The 22,308-nt window shown below is 38.4% G+C and overlaps 1 protein-coding gene, 1 long non-coding RNA gene and 1 other non-coding gene across 3 annotated transcripts in view; 1 reads left to right on the top strand and 2 right to left on the bottom strand.

Moving 5' to 3' along the window:
• Positions 1–22,308, top strand: part of LOC134671882 (uncharacterized) — a 274,843-nt gene that overhangs the window by 10,511 nt on the left and 242,024 nt on the right. The gene's annotated exons all lie outside the window — the stretch shown is intronic.
• LOC134671829 (zinc finger protein 608-like) overlaps positions 1–22,308 on the bottom strand; it is a 175,881-nt gene that overhangs the window by 18,312 nt on the left and 135,261 nt on the right. The window contains exon 4 of the mRNA XM_063529672.1: positions 15,221–15,344. Coding sequence (XP_063385742.1) covers positions 15,221–15,344 — 124 coding nt within the window. The remainder of the gene's footprint in view (positions 1–15,220; positions 15,345–22,308) is intronic.
• Trnaa-cgc (transfer RNA alanine (anticodon CGC)) lies at positions 3,962–4,033 on the bottom strand. Its single transcript has one exon. It is a non-coding gene; the product is annotated as a tRNA-Ala (tRNA).

Genomic DNA, 22,308 nt, shown 5'->3' with positions numbered 1-22,308 from the left:
TAGACAACATAATGATATCTATTCTACATACAATCAGAGTCTACTAATAAGAAAGAGAACTAACTATCTAGTCTATCTACCACGAGACAAGACATTTAATGAAGCACTTAGGTACTAACATAGACTAGAATTTACTATCTAAGCCATAAAGTAACAACCGTAGACAACTCCACAAAATACCTGCTACTTACAAGTATTTATAGCGAGTATTTGTAACAGATATCAGGAAGTACTTAATGGCTTGTCATAATTATTAATTACGAATGTTCGTGAAACAGTAAATTAATTTGACGCCTTATTATCTGACGAAACCAAAACTAAATTACGTCCGGTTCTAACAAGATGATTGACTTTATCACAGGCCTTAAATGAAACATTCCAAATTGAGTCTTAGCCCATTTCAATAAGGATTATAGGTTTACGGCGCCAGTTAAAGCAAGGCCGCTTTATCCAGGGTTATTTTATTGTCTCACGAAACAATGAACACATAAAGCATTTCTCTATAAGCTATTAGCATAATATGATCAGTTATTTCCGACTGACTGGTGGGCAATTGGCGATCGTTGATCAATTAATCAGAGCGACTATAATGTGATAATTGAGTCAGTGCCCGTGTAAACGTTCAGTCGCCATCAGATATATCGGAGCGGCCAAGGTGCTCACAAATATCTGAGCACGCCTCTATTGTCAAGGCGTTAGAGTGCTAGTTCAGATATTGTGAACACCTTGGCCGCTCCGATATATCTGATGGCGACTGTAGTAGGTACTTCGCAAACAAGTCGGTTTTTGCTTGGCCAAGCCTCGCCTCCGCTCGTCTTTATGAATATGTATTTTATTAACTAACCGCAAAAAATATATACGGCGAAAAACCTTAATGCCATCAACCGCTGTAAGGCACTTGTCCCACCAAGAGCGAGTAAGCGATTAACTATCGGCGATTTTCTCGCCCAAGAAACGAACAAAAGATTAGGATCCTGTGTTAGTAAAAGAGACACATATATTAATAGTTCATCGCTGGCTGTTCACACTGCCGGCGAGGACACTCGCTCTACTAGTTTGTCGCCGCGATAAGATAAAACTAGCTCAGCGGTACTCGCTCGGCGATGCTCGCTTCGTAGTTAGAACTCAAGCTGCGAGACCAATCAGTCGGCGTGTTCGGCTACGCTGCACCGCCAGAGCGAGTGACGCGAGTAATAGCCCGTCGCACTCGAACACTCGCCTATAGCCGAGCGACAAAACTATTGGAGCTAACACACGCTTCTCGCCGCTCGCCCACTCGTTTCTAGTTTATCGTTCTACTCGCTTATCGCTCATCGTCGGCAGTGGGACAAGTGGGACAACGAGTTACATGTAGAGACTGCTTCTCCTTGCAAAGTCGTGTCTTCATTGGAGATGGCGCTACTTATTCTTATCTCAAAAAAAATTAGTCAACTTGTTAGTCCATGTAATTGTGTACTGTCCTACTTATATACTTAAGGCTTGGCCACATACAGAGCGCGACGCAGCGCCGCGTCCGCGCCGCGTGATGCCGACGCGATGCCTGGTCAAACAGGGCGCGCGCCGATCGCGCCGGCCTCACGCTCTCAACACGCCCTCATCGCGCGCGTGAACGCGGCGCGGCCGCGCGGGAACGCGGCGCACCGCTCGCTGCCTAACGTCCGATCCTACTGATGTGACCTTGCGCGACGCGGCGGGCCGCCGCGTTCGCTCGGCGCAGCGCTGCGCACGCGCCGCGCGGACGCAAGGGGCCGCGCGGCGCGGGGCGCGACAGAAGCGGGGCGTGATACCGGCGGGACGCAGTCTGTTTGACGTCGGTAACCTGTTAGCATGTGCCGCGGTCGCGCGGCGTGGACGCGGCGCGGACGCGGCGCTGCGTCGCGCTCTGTGTGTGGCCAAGCCTTTAAGGTGCTAACAAATTTTGACTGTTTAGTAGATTATAAAATCATTACTTACATGCCCACAACAGAGTTGGGCAAAATGTAATCGATTGACGATTAACGATTAAAATTAACCGACTTAATCGCGAGCAACGATTAAAAGTGACGATTAATTAATTTTAGTCGAAAAGCTCCGACTAATATTGTCACGATTAAATTAATCGTCGACTAATTACCGGCGATTAATTTTTTTAATCGATTAATTAGTTCGATTAATTTTCTCTCGATTAATTTTAGCAATACATATGGTCTTTTTAACCGACTTAAAAAAAAGGACGAGGTGCCTAATTCGTCTGAATCATTTATAAATAATATAAGTAACAGACGAATTTTTATGTATGTTCACTTGGAGACTATTAATTTCGACCGTCTTCGATAGGATAGTATCCGTTCGATGTAAGTAGTAAGTAATTACTGCATTGACAAGTTGAAACCTTATAGAAAACAACTGATAAGAGGTAAGTAATGTGTTTGCTCTTTCATACACATACGTCGTTCTCTTTCTAATTTTTATACCTGCGCTACAAGCCCTAAACCCTTACCTAGAGATGCCGCGCTAAGTTATCCGCATTATTATAGTAACCAATGTAACCATCTTATACTATTGAAGCACATTTATAACACTGGAATGGTTTTTAATGTGTACGCAAGAAGTTTTGATTTTTAGTTACATACAAAAATGACCACCAGTGTCCTGTCTACTTTCAATCGAGAGTTAATCGAGAAATTTAATCGATTAATATTAAGATTAATTCAATTTCAATCGTATGTTAGGTCGACTAAATTAATCGCGATTAAATTAATCGCCGATTAATTTTGACGATTAACTTTTTTAATCGATTGATTAGTCGATTAAAAAGTTAATCGATTAATGCCCATCTCTGGCCCACAAGCTGTTAACTATTGCCCACAGGAGAGAAAAATGTACAGTTCGCGCTAACACACTAGTTTTCTCTCCTGTGGGCAATAGTTAACAGCTTGTGGGCATGTAAGTAATGATTTTATCATAGTTTTCTAAGTAAAAGGAGGATCTTTTCACGTGGATAAGGGTTAAATAAGAAAATTAACCTTTATAGCCCTTAACTCTTGTGTCTGTCTACAGGAGAGACGTAACACAGTAATCTGTTTGGCCCTGGTACAGTACATGGTCAGATTCTAAGTTATTTATATTAGCTGGTTAATTACATTGTCTTCATTAATCATGAGAAACGAACCTTTGTATCGATAGAACTAGTATACATATACCTACTAGTCTAGAAGCCTACCTACCTATGACTACCTACCTACCTATGATTTAATTATCTCTGATTAAATGCTAACAAAGACCCTGAATTACCATTTCAAAAAAAGCACGGCCCGATTCGAGCTTTAAGATACGTCAATTAATAGATCTAGAAACGATATTGATTAGATATGTCAGTGTCAAATGTGACGTTTCATCAAACAAAAACGTCACTTTAGACACTGACGCATCTAATCCATATCGTTTCTAGATCTACTAATTGACGTATCTTAAAGTTCGAATCGGGCAGTAAATACAGTTTTAAAAGGAAACTTCCAAGTTGACACAAAGTATAGGGTGGCATTTTTAAAAGGTAGGCAGATGCCTTCATGACGGTCTGTAGGAAATTGTCGGGGTTTTATTATTTAGGGGTGGATTTCCCTTATAAATGGTAAATGCCGGGCCGGTCACGGAAAAGTTAAATTAGAGGCCGTCCGGTTTGGTTGCGTGTAATCGCTTCGATTCTGTTTTGTCTGTCGCTAATGAGTCGTCGGAGAGTCGTTAGCGACTCACTTTGTACGTGTTTTTTTGGTTGGTTTGGTCGAACAAATTATAGTGTTATTATGAGAACGTATATTTATTTTATAATGCAATGTAGGGGATCGAAAGATACATTTATTATGATTTTATTTGAAACAGAACAAAATTTAAAAACTAATAAAAATATCCAATTTGAGGACATTTATTTTAATTTTTTTTTATAGTAAATAATGTTAAAAATATAAAATAAGAAAAAGTCAATTGGAGATGCTGGGATTTGAACCCAGGACTTTCAGCATGCGAAGCAGACACTCTACCACTGAGTTACATCCCCGCGTGATATCATGTACGAAATAAGTAGTCTGTTGCCGCAGTACCATCTGTGATGAAAAGGGCATTCTACTACTAAAAGGATTCCACCGGTCGTGTCGTGTTTATTCAATTATTTTGAATAATTCAATAGTAAATAAGCAAGTGTTTATTCAATTATTTTGAATAATTCAATAGTAAATAAGCAATCATTAAAATCATTATTGATATTAGAAAAAAACTTTATGTTGAAAATTTTTGACGGTATGAACAAAGCAAATCTTAAAGATCAAATTTTAACACAACCATTTTATTTCCAGGTATTGAGCCTAAATCACAAAAATTTGCCACGGTATCTAGTCTAACCAATTACTTGGCTATAGGTATATCCACGGGTATATCTCTTACGGCGCGATTCGGGAAATGAATTAGAGATGCATTAGATATGAAATAGTAAAGATATGTGACGTTCCACGGCAAAAGGTACCTTATGGCAGCTGGCGCTTACACTATTATTAACGCCGCTCCAATATTCAGCCGGGTAAATGGTACCTTTTGCCGTGGATCGTCACATATCTTTACTATTGCATATCTAGTGCATCTCTAATTCATTTCCCGAATCTCGCCGTTAGTTGAGGCGTATGGTAAGACAATTATACGATACGGATTGGGTGAGACTGATTTGTACTATAATAGTTCTTAACTTAAACTTTATTTAGTCTCAAAACTAAACGCCACTTGCACCATTCCACTTACCCGGGGTTAAACCGTTAAACCTGGAGTTACCTTGGTTACCAGTACAATTTGACACTGGTTTAACCGGTTAACCCCGGGATAGGCAAGTGGCGCTACAGGCATATCTACTAGAAAACCACCGCGCACATATGTATTTTACAGGGTCTCTATTGTTTCCCAAATAGTTTTAAGTCATAATGTATCGTTTGTCCGAATTTTCGTTAGTCATAATTGTTTTTTCTCAGAACCCGTAACTTTTTAGGATTGCCATAAAACAAACCTAATCTAACCCATCTATAGAATAACCTTACGAAAATCCTGAAAAGTTAACGGTTTCAGTTTTATGACTAACGATACTATGACAAACAAAACATTATGACATAAAACTTTATGGGAAACAAAGGGACCCCGTATTTTACATTTTACCCACAGTCAGTAGACCTAATAAGTTTACCCTAGCATTATCCGGAGTGAACGACAAATATCACTAATTATTTCAACCATTACGTGTTCTGGGCCTTTAGTGGGAGCATGAAGGTGTAAAGGCCTCGATGGGACGAGGTTATTACATAGCGCGATGTTATCGACTGTGCTGTTCGCGGTGCTAGCCGAGCAAGAGCGAGCCTCGAACCAATGTGATACAATGTTACTTTTATACGGTTATTAGTATTTGTTGTTATAGCGGCAACAGAAATACATCATCTGTGAAAATTTCAACTGCCTAGCTATCACGGTTCATGAGATACAGTCTGGTGACAGACAGACGTACAGCGAAGTCTTAGTAATAGGGTCCCGTTTTTACCCTTTGGGTACGGAACCCTAAAAACAGGTTCAATTCAGATCAGTTGAAAAATAAGTATCAATAGATAGTTATTGAAATCGATGTCACCATTTTCGCGTCATACATCACTGGATTCGATATTCGATCGAAACCTTCACTCGCCTGTGCTCGCAAAAAATTGGAATAAGAGACCGGTAATTACCCTACTCTTTCATTCCATGTTTTATGTTAGCCATTAATATTTTAATAATAAGCGTAAAGCGTAAGAGAAAAAGTTGAAGGCATTTGAAGCATTGTTAGTATAGCCACCGTTTGAAATGTATACTTAGGTACTCAGCTGAATACTTAATTAGGTATTAACCTCATGTTTAATTCATTATATTTGTATCTTAGTTTTTCTTATAGCAATGCGGGTTTTACCAGTCAATTACTGTAGAGTGGTACAGTCTACAACAGAGCTATGAATACAGGCAAAGTGCCAAAAATATGTATACACGACCTTAATTTACAGGCAATAAAGTACTGTATACATATTTTTGACACTTCGCCTGTATTCATAGCTCTGTTGTTGACCGTACTCCTAAAAGTCCCTTCGGATTTAAAATTAATATGAATAGGTTACAGAGAAATAACAATACATATTAACAATTTTATTTAGAAATTTGTACTTTCTAGTTGATCAATGATCAAAATACATGTGAATTATTCATTGTAAATACTGAACATAAACAGTCTTTTTTAGGGTTCCGTACTCAAAGGGTTAAAACGGGACCCTATTACTAAGACTTCACCGTCTGTCTTTCCGTCCGTCTGTCAAAAGGCTCTCATGTCATGAACCGTCATAGCTATAATAAATTAATAGACAATTGACATTTTCACGAATGATGTATTTCTTTTGCCGCTATAACAACAAAAACTAAAAAGCACGTAACCCTCGGTGGGCGAGTCCGACTCGCACTTGTCCGGCTTTTTCCTCAATCCGCCAAGCCACGTTATTTATCGATGTAGAATGAATACCAGGATTTAAGGAAAGCGAGGGGGAAGCGGGGAGCCTCGACAACCATTAGGCCGTTGATTACCGCGGCCCGTAGTAATTAGCACGCCTAAATGGACCTATTTCAGTCAACTGCTCTCCTGGTAGTCCTGGTGCGCCGTTGCGATCTCAATCAGGCAGTAAACATTTAACTCGGCGTTTCAGTCAATTTACTCGTCCTGAGAATCATTGACAGGATTATTCTTGATAGTAGGGTTACTTAGTAGCTGTACCTAACAAGCCAATGAAGAGTATGAATTGATAAGGTCCCGGTTATTTTATTTGAATAGACTATTTTCCATATACATACATCCATAGTCATACAGACCCAAAAAAGAAAACCGGGCAAGTGCGAGTCGGACTCGCGCACGAAGGGTTCCGTACCATAATGCAAAAAAAAAAAAAAAGCAAAAAGAAAACGGTCACCCATCCAAGTACTGACCCCTCCCGACGTTGCTTAACTTTGGTCAAAAATCACGTTTGTTGTATGGGAGCCCCATTTAAATCTTTATTTTATTCTGTTTTTAGTATTTGTTGTTATAGCGGCAACAGAAATACATCATCTGTGAAAATTTCAACTGTCTAGCTATCACGGTTCGTGAGATACAGCCTGGTGACAGACGGACGGACGGACGGACGGACAGCGAAGTCTTAGTAATAGGGTCCCGTTTTACCCTTTGGGTACGGAACCCTAAAAACAATGCTTTCGCTTAGTAAATTTTCTGTCCCCGAAAGTTACGGAAGTTTATGGGCTGAAATCGCCTCCGACACGTGGCTAGAGGTAAATTATTTTTCCTGTACCAAAATTGTAGTGAAATATCAGAATAGAGGAAAACTTTATCAACCAACATTAATACCTACCTATTTCTTGTAGTTGTATGTCACGTACGTATACTAATTTCTAAGTAAAGAACATACTGTTTTAAAAAAAATTACGTTATATGAAAGCACTATTTCGGTGTGTGCCTGATGACACCACGGATATATCTATTTATACACACCAAATTTGCTTTGAGAAATCGTACTGCAATGCAACCAACAACGGTTTATACGATCTGTATGTATAACAGAAGACAATCCTTAGACAGAGTCCGTTATGAGCAGTGAAATGAAACACAATGTAGCGAGCGCCCGCCGCCATTAGGGACAATAGCACAATGCACCCCCGCCCGTAATTATTATAAAACACGATAATAAATCACCATCTGCTCGCTTCTGTTGCCACTTTCCAAATTTATCCGACTGTCCTGAGGGAGGCAATTCACGCCCTCTTCGGGCTTATTTATTTTAGGCGGCTTACGGAAATTAAATACGGTTTACCGCACTCGGGTTGTAATTTTTGCGGAGCGTGTTAGCGACGTTTTATGAAGTTCGTTAGTATATGGCTTCCAGAGAGGCATAAAGTCGCCGGTTTGAAAAACCTCGGCGCCGAGAGACGGGTTTACGAGCGAGAACAATTACCGGGGTATCATTACAATCTGTTGTAGAAGACTTGGAGGAACTAGTATAGGAGAGCTCTCTATTTACGTAAATTTGTCACGAGCTTTGAGGTCAGGCAACTGTGGTTTCCCAAAAACCTATAAGCCAAGAATACATAGCCGTGGATTGCGGACGCTGGCGTCGTGTCTAACGATAAAACGAACCAATTTTATTTCATTTAGACATATAGGTAGTGCGAACGAGTTGCTTCTCGAGTGATATCAAAAACAGATCAAATTGTATCAGATACCAGTGTAACTTTGATTTGTGGTAATTACTCTTGAATTATGCATCACAGGTAGGCCTTGTACTAGTTCGTCTTCATGTTAAACTCACTCAGCGATCTAAATTCTAAATAACGCTTCAGTCAGCTTAATAGCAAGTCAGTCAGCTATCCTCGCAACGCATTCCTTTCCACCAATTAACTAGCTTATTAGTATTTATGTCGAATATAAATATGTAATTCGCTATCAACTTTCTGTTTATGCCCGTTTTATAGAGCTAATAACTAATAACCCGTGCTCTGCGCCACTTAGCGCAATACTCTTCGGTAGTTTCATACCAAGTTCGAGGGGCGTTAAATAATTCCGTCACTCGAAATGAGCTTCGTTAGCCGAGAGCTTTTAAGAGCGTAAAGTTTACTTTACCAACAGGTAAGGTAGTGAAATGCAAATGAAATCCCCGGAACTTTGTTTGTCAGCGGTGGAAACAATGGCCGAGTCTGATTAGAGCCGCTTTCGGCCGCCCCCGGACGCCCACCGCCTCTCACTGTAATAACTATTCATTCCTCTATTAAATTGCCACAAATAATAAAGATAGAATGCTTGAAATATTTATTAGACCGGTTTTACCTTTGGGTATTACTGACCATTAGACATAATGAAATATCGTTCTGGCGTGCTCGATGTAAATATGTAATGTGTTTATTTTATCTGTTGCTATTAAATCTAAGTTCGTAATTTGAATCCCAATTAGTATAACCTTGACAAGACAATACAAGGTTCTTTCAACTTTAAAGATATACGTAGGTAAAAGTAAATCGATAGCTCGATTAATAACTAAGTTACTTAACAAGGCACCAAATTGAAAATTGTTTTGATTTATATAGCTAGCTGTTTTGAAGACGTTAACTTAGTTTAATATTGTACAACGAACTTCATTCACAATGTATTTATATCGTTTAAGCATCTATAATAAGAATGCGTATGCCGACAATTTGTAAAACTGAGTAGCGTTGAAAAGAAAACACTGTTTCCCATTCGTCACAGCCGCTGGGCAAATTGCTCTATGCCTCGCAATGTCCCCCGTTGATTTCAAATTGCTTAGTTCCCTGATGGCGGTGATTGTTTACCGAGCCCACGGTTACAAAAGAAATTCCTAGTATTTAATAACAATAATAACCTCGGTTCTCATTACTTCCAGCTATAATGATCACGCTGTAAAAGGAAAGGAACTTCTCATAATTTATACAGACCGCACCAGTTGTCGATTCTCTTTTTCAAATTGAAGATGCTAAATAGACATTGATTGTTCCTTTTTTTGCATTTAAAAAAATAGTGTGACACATCCAATATTAAGGGCATAACGTGTAAGTTGTATAATAATATGTCAAAACGTGTTTGTTATTAGGTGTTTGGTATTACAGGGGGTCATAAGTAAATATGTCGACTGTGAAATGATCAATTGTTTGATATCAAATATCAGTCAATTTAATTTTCGTACTTATTAAAATGTATGATAGATTATTTTAGGATTACACTGTTGACAATATTTGTGAGTTTGATAAGAGTTCATAATGTAATGTAACTTCCCGTAATTTACCAGTTACAAAACTATTTCCCTACCATTTCTAATAACAGATGTCATTGACAGAATTGCGTTTTTTGTGGCACCTCCCCTAAAATTCGTACGAGGGGAAGATACTGCCACCCCATACCGAGGTGATAATAATCGTTGACGGTCCTTTGAAACGCAGAGAAATGAGGCGAGCAAATAAATATTTATTTTACTGTATTATATTATAATATCAACGCGTGTGATTTTAAAACACACAGCATTACTTTTAGAACTAAAACTTGGTTAAACCTCTGTAAAGTGTAATGGGATAGCTTCGAAAGCATAGAATTTAGAAATTGGCAAATAATAACCAGAAGGCAGAGGCACTTCATACTTCAGCAAACCGTATTACGCTTCTGCAACGATTATCAATAAGGCGTCAGAGCGTACTGTTGTTACAGTAGAAAGTGCTCCTAGTTTTTCAAAATTACCCCGCTTTTGAAGCTATCCCAGTCCACCTCACTGGCTCACTTGTAGAAATATTATTACTTTTAGTTATGATTATGAAGGATTCAAATGAATTTTGATTAAAATCTTAAGGTGGTTCGCCTAGGTTACTCAAAACTCAACTCTCGCTAGATGGCACCACTTTTGCAAATTTTCAGATTTTATTTTTTTGTGAAATGGTCTTGGTATTTGTATACTTAAAAGTATGTTTCGCGCACTCTTTAAGTAAATATTGAACTTTTAAAATAAACATTGAATACTTTATTGTGCAAAAACCACCTTTTTAATTCGACGGAGTGTTGCTGTCACGCTTTTTCCTACTATTACTCACACATGCAAACAGTGTTTCCGTGATCCTTGTAGTAGACAATTTCACACAACGTAAGTATGTTGCAATAGCGTAACGGTATGTTCGTGGAAATACGTGCAAGAGGATTGGGGTTCAAGACTGGTGCGAGTAGGTAATTTATTTTTGTTTCTCCTTTGTGTTATCTTACCTTTAAACGAGCAATTATTAGATATATAATTATTTATTTATATATTTGGATGGTATCAGAAACGGCTCTAACGATTTCGATGAAATTTGCTATAAGGGGTTTGATCTCTTAGGTAGGTCTATGAGAAAACGCGCATTTTTGAGTTTTTATGTTTTGTAAGCTTTGGTCGGTCTCCCAGATATTCAATCTCCGCTTGGCAACTAATCCCAGAATTGGCATGCGCACTAGTTTTTACGAAAGCGACTGCCCTGACCTTCCAACCCAGAGAGTAAACTTATTTGGATTAGTCCGGTTTCCTCACATTGTTTTCTTTCACCGAAAAATAGGTATCGGTGTATAAATAGGTATCAAATGCTATTTCGTACAAAAGTTCGAAAAATCATTGTTACGAGCCGGGGTTAGAACCCACGACCTCCGAATTGCTTTCCGCTAGGCCAGCAGCGCTTCCCCCACATACTCAGTGTTATCAGGTTTTTTAAAAATCAAAAACGATTACTTATGAAAGCAGAAGAATATAAATGATCGTATTAGATTTATAATTGTTACATATTTGCCGTAACTTATTTTTAAAATGTGTTTTTCAATTAAAGGACACGTCAAGATTGTTTACCTTATTTCTAATGCTAAAAAAAACAAACTATAGTAATAATTGAGTTTTTAGGGTTCCGTACCCAAAGGGTAAAACGGGACCCTATTACTAAGACTTCGCTGTCCGTCCGTCCGTCCGTCCGTCCGTCCGTCCGTCCGTCCGTCCGTCTGTCACCAGGCTGTATCTCACGAACCGTGATAGCTAGACAGTTGAAATTTTCACAGATGATGTATTTCTGTTGCCGCTATAACAACAAATACTAAAAACAGAATAAAATAAAGATTTAAATGGGGCTCCCATACAACAAACGTGATTTTTGACCAAAGTTAAGCAACGTCGGGAGTGGTTAGTACTTGGATGGGTGACCGTTTTTTTTTTGTTTTTTTTTTGCATTATGTTACGGAACCCTTCGTGCGCGAGTCCGACTCGTCATTCATAGACAAAGTCCATTATTTTTAACCACAGGAAATTTTATACACTTCTTTTTAGGGTTCCGTACCCAAAGGGTAAAACGGGACCCTATTACTAAGACTTTGCTGTCCGTCCGTCCGTCCGTCCGTCCGTCTGTCACCAGGCTGTATCTCACGAACCGTAATAGCTAGACAGTTAACATTTTCACAGATGATGTATTTCGGTTGCCGCTATAACAACAAATACTAAAAACAGAATAAAACAAAGATTTGAATGGGGCTCCCATACAACAAACGTGATTTTTGACCCAAGTTAAGCAACGTCGGGAGTGGTCAGTACTTGGATGGGTGACCGTTTTTTTTTGCTTTTTTTTGTTTTTTTTTTTTGCATTATAGCACGGAACCCTTCGTGCGCGAGTCCGACTCGCACTTGCCCGGTTTTTATTGCAGTGAGGATGTCCTGATTGTAAAAATCAGAGAGATTAGGTAGAGTATAATTTCTAATTATCTTTGTAAAAATAAAAGAATACGTGTAGCCCATACTTAATAATCGATTTATGATAATAAGAAAAATTAAATAAAAATAAAAAACAATACGAAATTTAGGTGTAACAAAAATACAAAAAGTTATGTTCCAGCATACAGTGACTGGGGATCGAACCGGGAATCTTCCGTTTGCAAGCAAAATAGCGACTGTTTGCATAACACGCCATGATAGTTCTTAGCTAAGCTGACGAACTTCTCGCTTAGGTCAATTAACTACCTGTCAAATATCAGTGTCAACAAAATTGCACTAAACATGACGGCACTCCAAATTCGAGCCGTGGTCAGCCCGGCAACGTCGGAATTGGTATGGCAACGTCGCAAATGTATCTGTACACGACATTTGTGACACACACATACGTAAAATTGATGAAAAGTTAAGGTGGTTCGCCTAGGTTACTCAAAACTTAACTCTCGCTAGATGGCACCACTTTTGCAAAATTTCAGGTTTTATTTTTTTGTGAAATGGTCATGGTATTTGTATACTTAAAAGTATGTTTCGCGCACTCTTTAAATAAATATTGAACAATTAAAGTAAACATTGAATACTTCATTGTGCAAAAACCACCTTTTTAATTCGACGGAGTGTTGCTGTCACGCTTTTTCCTAGTATTACTCACACATGCAAACAGTGTTTCCGTGATCCTTGTAGTAGACAATTTCACACAACGTAAGTATGTTGCATTGCAATAGCGTAACGGTATGTTCGTGGAAATAACTACGTGCAAGAGGATTGGGGTTCAAGACTGGTGCGAGTAGGTAATTTCTTTTTGTTTCTCCTTTGTGTTATCTTACCTTTAAACGAGCAATTATTATATATATGTTACTGTAAAAGCCCGAAGTACGGCAAAACCTAGGATTTACCGGTAAAACCTAGGTTTTACCGATGCCGATCGGTAAAAGCCCGAAATGTTAAATCTTACTAGTTTACTTCGGGCTTTTACCAACACCGATATGGTAAATCCTAGGTCTTACCACGGCAACCGGTAAAGTTTGAATCATGCACTGATTCTTGAGATTATTAGATGAAAAGTAGGTAGGTTTGGATCTCCCGGTTCTGCTGAAGGTGAAAGAGAACTCTACTAGCCTGCATCGTGGCTAGGCACCCAGGTTTAGGTATAGTTAACTTTAAAACCGAATCTGCAGCTGGCCACTTTATTGAGTAATAGAAACGCGTTCCGTATGTGTTTCGCTTTCCAGATGACCAGGGTGCCTAGCCAAGGTGCCAATGGTTTACGCTCCGTAGCGACTGAAGCGCAGCCGTGTCTGTCGCATTAATATGGCAGAGTGATAGAGAGAGGTATTACCCTAACGTTCGCTACGGAGCGAACGACTGGCATCTTGGCTAGGCACCCAGATTTAGGTATAGTTAAGTTTACCGCCGAATCTGCAACTGGCCACTGTATTAAGTAATAGAAACCCGTTCCGTATGTGTTTCGCTTTCCAGATGACCAGGGTGCCTAGCCAAGGTGCCAATGGTTTACGCTCCGTAGCGACCGAAGCGCAGCCGTGTCTGTCGCATTAATATGGCAGAGTGATAGAGACAGGTATTACCCTAACGTTCGCTACGGAGCGAACGACTGGCATCTTGGCTAGGCACACAGATTTAAACGCTTTTTAAAAATCAAAAAACTATTACTTATGAAAGCAGAAGAATATAAATGATCGTATTTGATTTATAATTGTTACATATTTGCCGTAACTTATTTTTAAAATGTGTTTTTCAATTAAAAGACACGTCAAGATTGTTTACCTTATTTCTAATGCTAAAAAAACAAACTATAGTAATAATTGTGTTTTTCATTCATAGACAAAATCCATTATTTTATCCACAGGAAATTTTATATATCTCTTTTTTATTGCAGTGAGGATGTCCTGATTGTAAAAATAAGAGAGATTAGGTAGAGTATAATTTCTAATTTTCTTTGTCAAAAATAAACGAATACGTGTAGCCCATACCATACTTAATCAATCGATTTATGATAATAAGAAAAATTAAATAAAAATAAAAAAACAATACGAAATTTAGATGTAACAAAAATACAAAAAATTATGTTCCAGCATACAATTGACTGGGGATCGAACCGGGAATCTTCCGTTTGTAAGCAAAAAAGCGACTGTTTGCATAACACGCCATGATAGTTCTTAGCTAAGCTGACGAACTTCGGGTACTTATTCTCGCTTAGGTCAATTAAGTATCTGTCAAACGTCAGTGTCAACAAAATTGCACTAAACATGACGGCACTCCAAATTCGCGCCGTGGTCAGCCCGGCAACGTCGGAAATGGTATGGCAACGTCGCAAATGTATCTGTACACGACATTTGTGACACACACATACGTAAAATTGATGAAAATTTAACTATGATTTTTGCATGATTTCTGTATGAAACATTGTTTTCCTGTTAATTTCGCGCAAACGAATATTGGAAGGAAGATAAATGCGGAAATATTTATGTACTAATAGTGTGTAGTTACTTAATGAGCTTTGATTGAATTTTGTATGAAAATCGAACCACCTTAACTATGATTTTTGCATGATTTCTGTATGAAACATTGTTTTCCTGTTAATTTCGCGCAAACGAATATTCGAAAGAAGATAAATGCGGTAATATTTGTGTACTAATAGTGTGTAGTTACTTAATGAGCTTTGATTGAATTTTGTATGAAAAGCGAACCACCTTAAGGTATTTTAGTATTTGATCATGACTGAGAAAATAAGTCCGTTCTTAATTAATTTTTAATTAAAACAAACGAAGTGCCAGGATCAATATGAAACGCTAAAGCAGAAACGACCAGGCGTGCATAAGCGTGAGATGTAAGCTGCGCTACGGTGCTGCGTTCGTGCGCTAGTAACAACTCACCACCTTCCGTCTCATGCCAGACGATGCCCTCCAGCGTGACCGAGGTACCAGGCTCGCATGGGCCCAGACAGTCCGGCTCCGTGATCGTGCCGACTGACGTGCCGACGCATACTTCCGCTGTATCCTAGGAAATAGAAAAACTAAGGTTAGTTCTTGGTATCCCGAAACAAACACAATAGGATTGAGAAAATATGGCCGCCATCCTGATAAGAACGCGAGAACAAGCTTGTTGTAAAAATTGCCCCCCAAATACAGTCTGGAAATTCAATATATCTTAAGTATATATCTCTCACATTGGACATCTAACGTGATATGTATAATATGCAAACATCTTGTAATGTAATATTCTGATATAAAAATCGTCTGCAAAGATATGAAGGACTTGTTAATCGCACTTCCATACAGGCATTAAATTCCTATTTCACCCTCTTATGCGATGAATTCTGGGGTGAAACAAGATTAAGTATAAGAATAACTATCAGATCGTAAACTGGAGTTGTTACTTTATTCGTGGGATAACATCGACCATAATGATCATCCATTTTTAAAGTATAAGTAATTCGTTTATGAACGCTTACATCATAATAACATTGTATTTCTGCTAATAAAGGTTGCCAACACATCATACAATTCTTAAAGCCTAGCGTTCATAAGTCAACTCCCTATTCCTCAAAAATACATGATCATATCATCCCCCGATGATCATGTTACCCCGCGGATCAAAGTAACCCGGTGCACTATATTCCCACAAGCTTTCACCTTATTTAATAACGTATAATATAATAAGTAGACTTCAATCTCAATTAAAAGCACTCCAGTATTTATTCGGTTAGTACAAAAACGCACCAAAAGCTCCGCCGCGCCGCGCCGCTGGAATGTCGGAGCATTTCCAGCGAAACGATACCGGCTTATTATCATAATGACTCTTAATAAATTAATATCGATACCTTTCAAGGCGCATTAGAGCATCGTTTAACTTGCATAATGCCTGGCATGCACATAGTTGCAGCATTTAACGGCCTGTGAACTAGTTCAGACTTTAATAGGTACAAATGAGTTACCTGACGTTTACGCCAGTAACGGTTATTTTAATGGTGTAGTTTCATATTTAGTTTCAATTTTCTTGTCGGGGATGATTGTGTAAGTGTAAATTAGGTGCATTACTGGTAGGGTTGCCAACTTTTTTTGGTGGAATATAGTATTTTCCAGAATAAGACATCAAAAATATAGTACATTACAAAAAAAAATATAGTACTTTTAGATAAAATACTAAACATGAGTGTAATATACGTTTAATCGGAAATATAGTATTTTAGCGTACTATATATTTTACCAAAAGTATATAGTACGGAGAGCCAAAATATAGTACAATACTATATAATATAGTACGGTTGGCAACCCTAATTACTGGTGAGGATTGTAACGCTACGTCTTACGTAGGCGAACAACGCGCGAACGCGGCGCGGCGCGGCGCGGCGAAATCAATCCTTTGATGCCCATAGAAGTGTCCTACGTAAGCGATCTCGTTGCGAACGCGGTGCGGCGCGATTTGCACGCGAATGTCAGGCGCCGCGTTCGCGCGTTGTTCGCCTACGTAAGACGTAGCGTAAGACGCAATCTATTGTAGCACAGGCTACATATATTTACTTTATAGGTGTAGACAAAAGTTGAAACGATTTTTTCATACTCGTAGTAGTGAAAAAAGTTCACCTGTGATATAATCTCAACTATTAAAAGCCAATCAAATCATATAAAAAAAACCGGTCAAGTGCGAGTCGGACTCGCGCACGAAGGGTACCGTACCATAATGCAAAAAAAAAAACAAAAAAAAAGCAAAAAGAAAACGGTCACCCATCCAAATACTGACCCCTCCCGACGTTGCTTAACTTTGGTCAAAAATCACGTTTGTTGTATGGGAGCCCCATTTAAATCTTTATTTTATTCTGTTTTTAGTATTTGTTGTTATAGCGGCAACAGAAATACATCATTTGTGAAAATTTCAACTGTCTAGGTTTCAACGGTTCGTGAGATACAGACGGACGGACGGACGGACGGACAGTGAAGTCTTAGTAATAGGGTACCGTTTTACCCTTTGGGTACGGAACCCTAAAAAGCCTTTTGAGGAATTCATTCCAAGCAAGCTGGTAATCGTTTTATGTTTAATTTGGTCCTAAATCCGTGTAATCCAAGCTATTTTTATTAAATAAAACTATTTCCAGCTTGCTGGAAATTAATTCGCCGAAAAAATCTAATTTGATTGGCCTGTATAGGTACTAGGTTGAATTTTTACTGTATATAATTTAGGGACCACTATACAGAGGTAGTATAGGTGGTACCTGAGTCTACTTTTAAATGAAGAGTTTTTCATTTGAATCTTTTGTAAACTTATAAAATACAGCCAGCCAAATATCGTTACCAAATGGCTCTTCAGTTCCTCTCGAGTTTCCAGTTATTTGAAACCAACAGTGATACCAAAATCGATAAAATAGGTACATAAAATGCAAAAGCCCTTTATCGCCTATTTCCAGAAATGGTTCGCGGTAATGTGAGCAAGTTGGTGTATAATCGTTACGACAGTCTGCGGTAGACCCAGGATTGCATAAAAGTAAGGAGCGTTTACCGTGGAAACATAATCAAATGAAGCCATTTACATTCAACGCGGGCCGCTAGATGTCGCTGTCTCCCTTAGCACGTTAATGGGCTTGCAAATTGTGAAGTAAACTGCTCAATATACAAAATCCCTTGAGATACTTGTGCTGTAATTGGAAAAATAAAAATTCCACAAATATTCTATTTTCTATACTAAAGAAAAACGAGTTGCAGCGTACAGCTATTTAGCTCTTTACAAAATATACTATAGAGATCTAAGTCTCATGCAACTGAAAGGAACATAAGACCCTTCTGTAGCGCGTAGATTTTTATGCTCGCCTCGCGACAATTTAGACACAATGGTTTTGCGCTTGCATAAACACGGTCGTGAGAGTATAAAGGATTTTTAAATAGTTTTAAGGGCCTTTAACTGCTGCGCTGTGCGAACACGATATAACGGAACGAATATTATGTCCCAATGTCCCATTGTTAGCGAGATGCGAGTGACAAATCATCACGCTTATCGTGTAGATATCATAATACATGTAACATTGTTACATGTTTGTTTGTGACTTGGCATTAAACAGCTGAGATTACAGTTTCAACCAGAGACGAATAAATGAAATAAATATTTGTGTTTTTCATCATTTACTATCGTAGTTTATGTATTCAGTAAGACTAGTATTTAATATCTTGCTTTAATCACCTATAATACTATTTATTAACAGCGCCATCTATTTTCTAACTGTATAGGTTATAAGGAAATAGATAACGTAAAGGTTACGATGAGTCTACAACAAAAACGTATAGGTAGAGGTTGCCAGACATTAAATACATATATTAAGAACGGGTCACTCACGTATTTTAAGTCGAAAAACGCTCGACATGTTAAAATACGTGAGTGACCCGTTCTTAATATATTTAATATGTCTGTGTCTCACGGAAGTTTTGTTATTAAAGTTGCCAGACATTATTTATTTACTTGTCTCGACTTCATAAAACAGCAAAGTTGCGTTGCGTTGTGAATTTTACACCTACGCTAAAATGTACAAAAAGAAACGCTTTTAAACTTACTTTACGAGCGTCTAAATGACATGTTTTATGGGGAACACTACTTTCATGCCATCATTATTATAAGTACTTAGTGCTAACATTTTCAACTTTGTATGAAGATAAAGTTTTGTACAGTCAGCATGAATAGTAGAGGATGAGATTACGGGTTAAGAAATCTACCATTCTCTAATAGTCTAATCGCTTGACAAAAACAGGCATGTCTCTAAATGTAAAACAATTAAAGTGTGGTAGATATTTTGACGGTTGTTAGGTCAAGTACTATTAGTTATTCTGTGGTTAGGTTCACTAGTGCTGATGCCTGACTGTACCTATTTAGTTTTAATTTGATTTGTAATTTATTTTAAATTAAAATACCTATTAATTACCTATTTAAAGTAGTATTTTAACTATCTACTTGTTTTCAAGTCTGCAGGTCTGCAACGATTATTTAATTAAACCGTAACAAGCATGTTGCGACTTTATTACCTATGTAAAATGTAAATTGTTCTGTTTATGGCTGACATAAATAGTGACTGATATCCGACAAGCCTAGCTCATTACCTAAGCATCGCATTAGATGGACTCTTTTACCTTCACTTTAAAAGTATAATGTTAATGTATAATTAATAAGTAGTTATGATTATAGTCAGACGGTTATTAACTGGCTAGCGACGATACTCCGATTAGTGCCCGGCAGTTCAACCGCAAACATATTAATATTTCGACACGCGACGCCATTAAATCCTATATTGGTGTCGGAACGTTACAAGTTTAGCTATGGAGGGACTGTGCGAGGGGAGCTATGAAATAGAGGGGTCCAACGTGCCATTCTAAACAGACTTAAGTCAAGTAAAAACTCATAAACATATGACTTTTTAAATGGGTTAGCATAACGCCGGCCAGCTGCCGCTTTATCTTGAAAAACGAACGTTCAAACGGATAAGTTTTGCTTACATCGATCGCACTAAGAGCTACCAGGATAACAGATCAATAGAGCGTAAATCAATGTATAAAATGACGGTGCACGAGTGTAATGAGCGCGCCATCGATTAAAGCGCTTCGTTTGAAGATGTCTCAAAGCGGCGTGAGCTAATTTGTAGTCACCGGCTGAACGCCGCGAAAGGAAAGCGCGATAGTGATGGGTAGGACATCAATTTAAAATGAGTTTGTATGAGTACCTCATTTTCTAAAATGAGGTGTTACAATGTCTTACTTCAAATGAGGTGAGGTACTAGCATGTTTTCAGCGTCGACTATTCCATTAACTCCAACGGCAACAAAAATATTTGATGTATATACATATTTATGTATTCATCACTTCCTTTATAAATAAATAAGTAGTAATATTTCATTGGAGTGCAATTCTGGAGGTTAAGAATAGAACTTTTAGGAGAAAGATAATTTTAGAATCAAACTAAGAACATAAAGTACCTAACTTAATTTGCTGCTTTTATGAAACTTGTTCTAATGTAGCTCTTTTTTATTGTTAGATTGTTTAGACCTCCTCCTTGCTACTTGATATAATTTTAAGTATAATAATCACTAGCGACCCGTCGCACGGGTTAGCAAATTATACACCTAAACCTTCCTCAAGAATCACTCTGATAGGTGAAAACCACATGAAAATCCGTCCAGTAGTTTTTAAGTTTATCGCGAACATACAAACAAACCCACAAACAGACAGACGCGGCGGGGGACTTTGTTTTATAATATGTAGTGATATATTTCATAAGTACCTATTAACCATAAAACTACCACAATTTTTAACAAACTAAGGAGAACAAATTCAATATTTTCACAATCATTATTATATAGAAGTGACTAACTTACCACCTATAATTTAACAGTAATATCATCAATATGATAATAAACATAAACAAAGCACCATTCGAGCCGGCCGCACCGTCTACATTTACACTTCATTTTTTCATGCAAAAGGCACCAAGGAAGATCCGCGGGTATATTTACTGGCGAAAACTATGTCCATATTTTGTTATGATTATAAGAATTATTACTAGGTATTAGGTATTAGAGAACTAAAATTAGCTCTAGAGAACTAGAACGAAGTACGGACACTACGGACAAAATAAATATAAATATGTCACAATCATAACTTGTCAGTTCGAAGACGTTTACAAAGAATGTTAATAAAAAGTATTGCAAATTCAAATCGGTATAATTTACATCTACATGTTTATTTTACCTATGCAAGTTATACTTACTTTTTATTTAATAAACTTGAAACTTATTGAAATTATCATAAATTGTGTACGCTACCGTATTATATTTCAATAATATTTTAGTCACTTAAAGGATTTCTGTTTCTAACCAAGCTTCGTAAATGCCCGCCTGGTATACAGAGGGCGTACCGCGAACCAAGTTCGTCATGTTGCCTCCCTGTCACACTTACGTACGAATTTACAAGTGCGACAGAGAAGCAACACGTCGAAATTCGTTTTGAAGATTGATTTATCGCGCCATTTTGACACGTAAGTTAGGATCAAAAAGGCGTAAGATGTATGAAAGCTTGCAGCGCTTACGCTTGTTGTCTTTCGTGTTTAATTTTTAACGTATTTTCGGTGGTGACGCGAGGCGATATTGAAGTACGGCGCGTGTCTGTCTCACTCCCTCTTTGGATATTTCTAATTCGTTGTTTCATTTTGAGGTATTCATGTCACAAAGAGCCGGTGAGCGGTACAAACTCAACGCTTTTCTCGGTGGACCTTTTGTCGTTGCAATAAGGTTTGTAGTTCGGCAGTTGACAGTGTGGACCATTACGTCCATTACTCGTTTCTTCATTTGAGTTTCGAGTGTCGGCGAGCGGGTGAGGGGTGACCACCTCGAGCGCCTCGCGCGATCCAGGGACTCTTTTGCGAGGTTATGAGGAACGTATGAGTTTTCAGGGTCGCGAGTGAAATTGAAAGGATAAGAGTTTTTTGAAATTTGAAGTGTGTGAATGATTTGTGTGGCAAGAGGTGTTTGTGATGCGCGCGAGTAAATGAGTAAAATGAATAGAGGTGTGATGTAAGACATTTTTGCGGTATGAAGTACTGCGACAAATTAACAAAATGAGCGGTACAAATGAGGTGCTTCACGAGTGAGCGACTCAACACTAAAGCGCGACGACTGACACCGACACCCTCCTACATGCCTAATGACTTCCAACTGTTCCAACAATGTTGCTTTAGCTTCATGTGTATGTCGGAACATCAAATCACAGCCAAATATGCAGGAATTGGCACCCAAGCGTCATTGCAAACGATAACAGTTCACCCGAATTACAATCCCTGTGAACATACGTCATAAAAATAATTTAGGGAAATGGCACGTTTTAGTGTGCGCGTTTATGGGAGCCTGGTGGATGGCGTATCGTGCCAGGAGCAATAAATACCGGGGCGGGTCCCCGCCATCTTGTTTACCAGTTTACCACCTAGGGACGGAACATTA

Source organism: Cydia fagiglandana, chromosome 16, assembly GCF_963556715.1.
Source record: "Cydia fagiglandana chromosome 16, ilCydFagi1.1, whole genome shotgun sequence".
Lineage (NCBI taxonomy): Eukaryota > Metazoa > Arthropoda > Insecta > Lepidoptera > Tortricidae > Cydia > Cydia fagiglandana.
The sequence above is the reverse complement of the archived record's forward strand: the minus strand, read 5'-3'. Positions and strand labels throughout refer to the sequence as shown.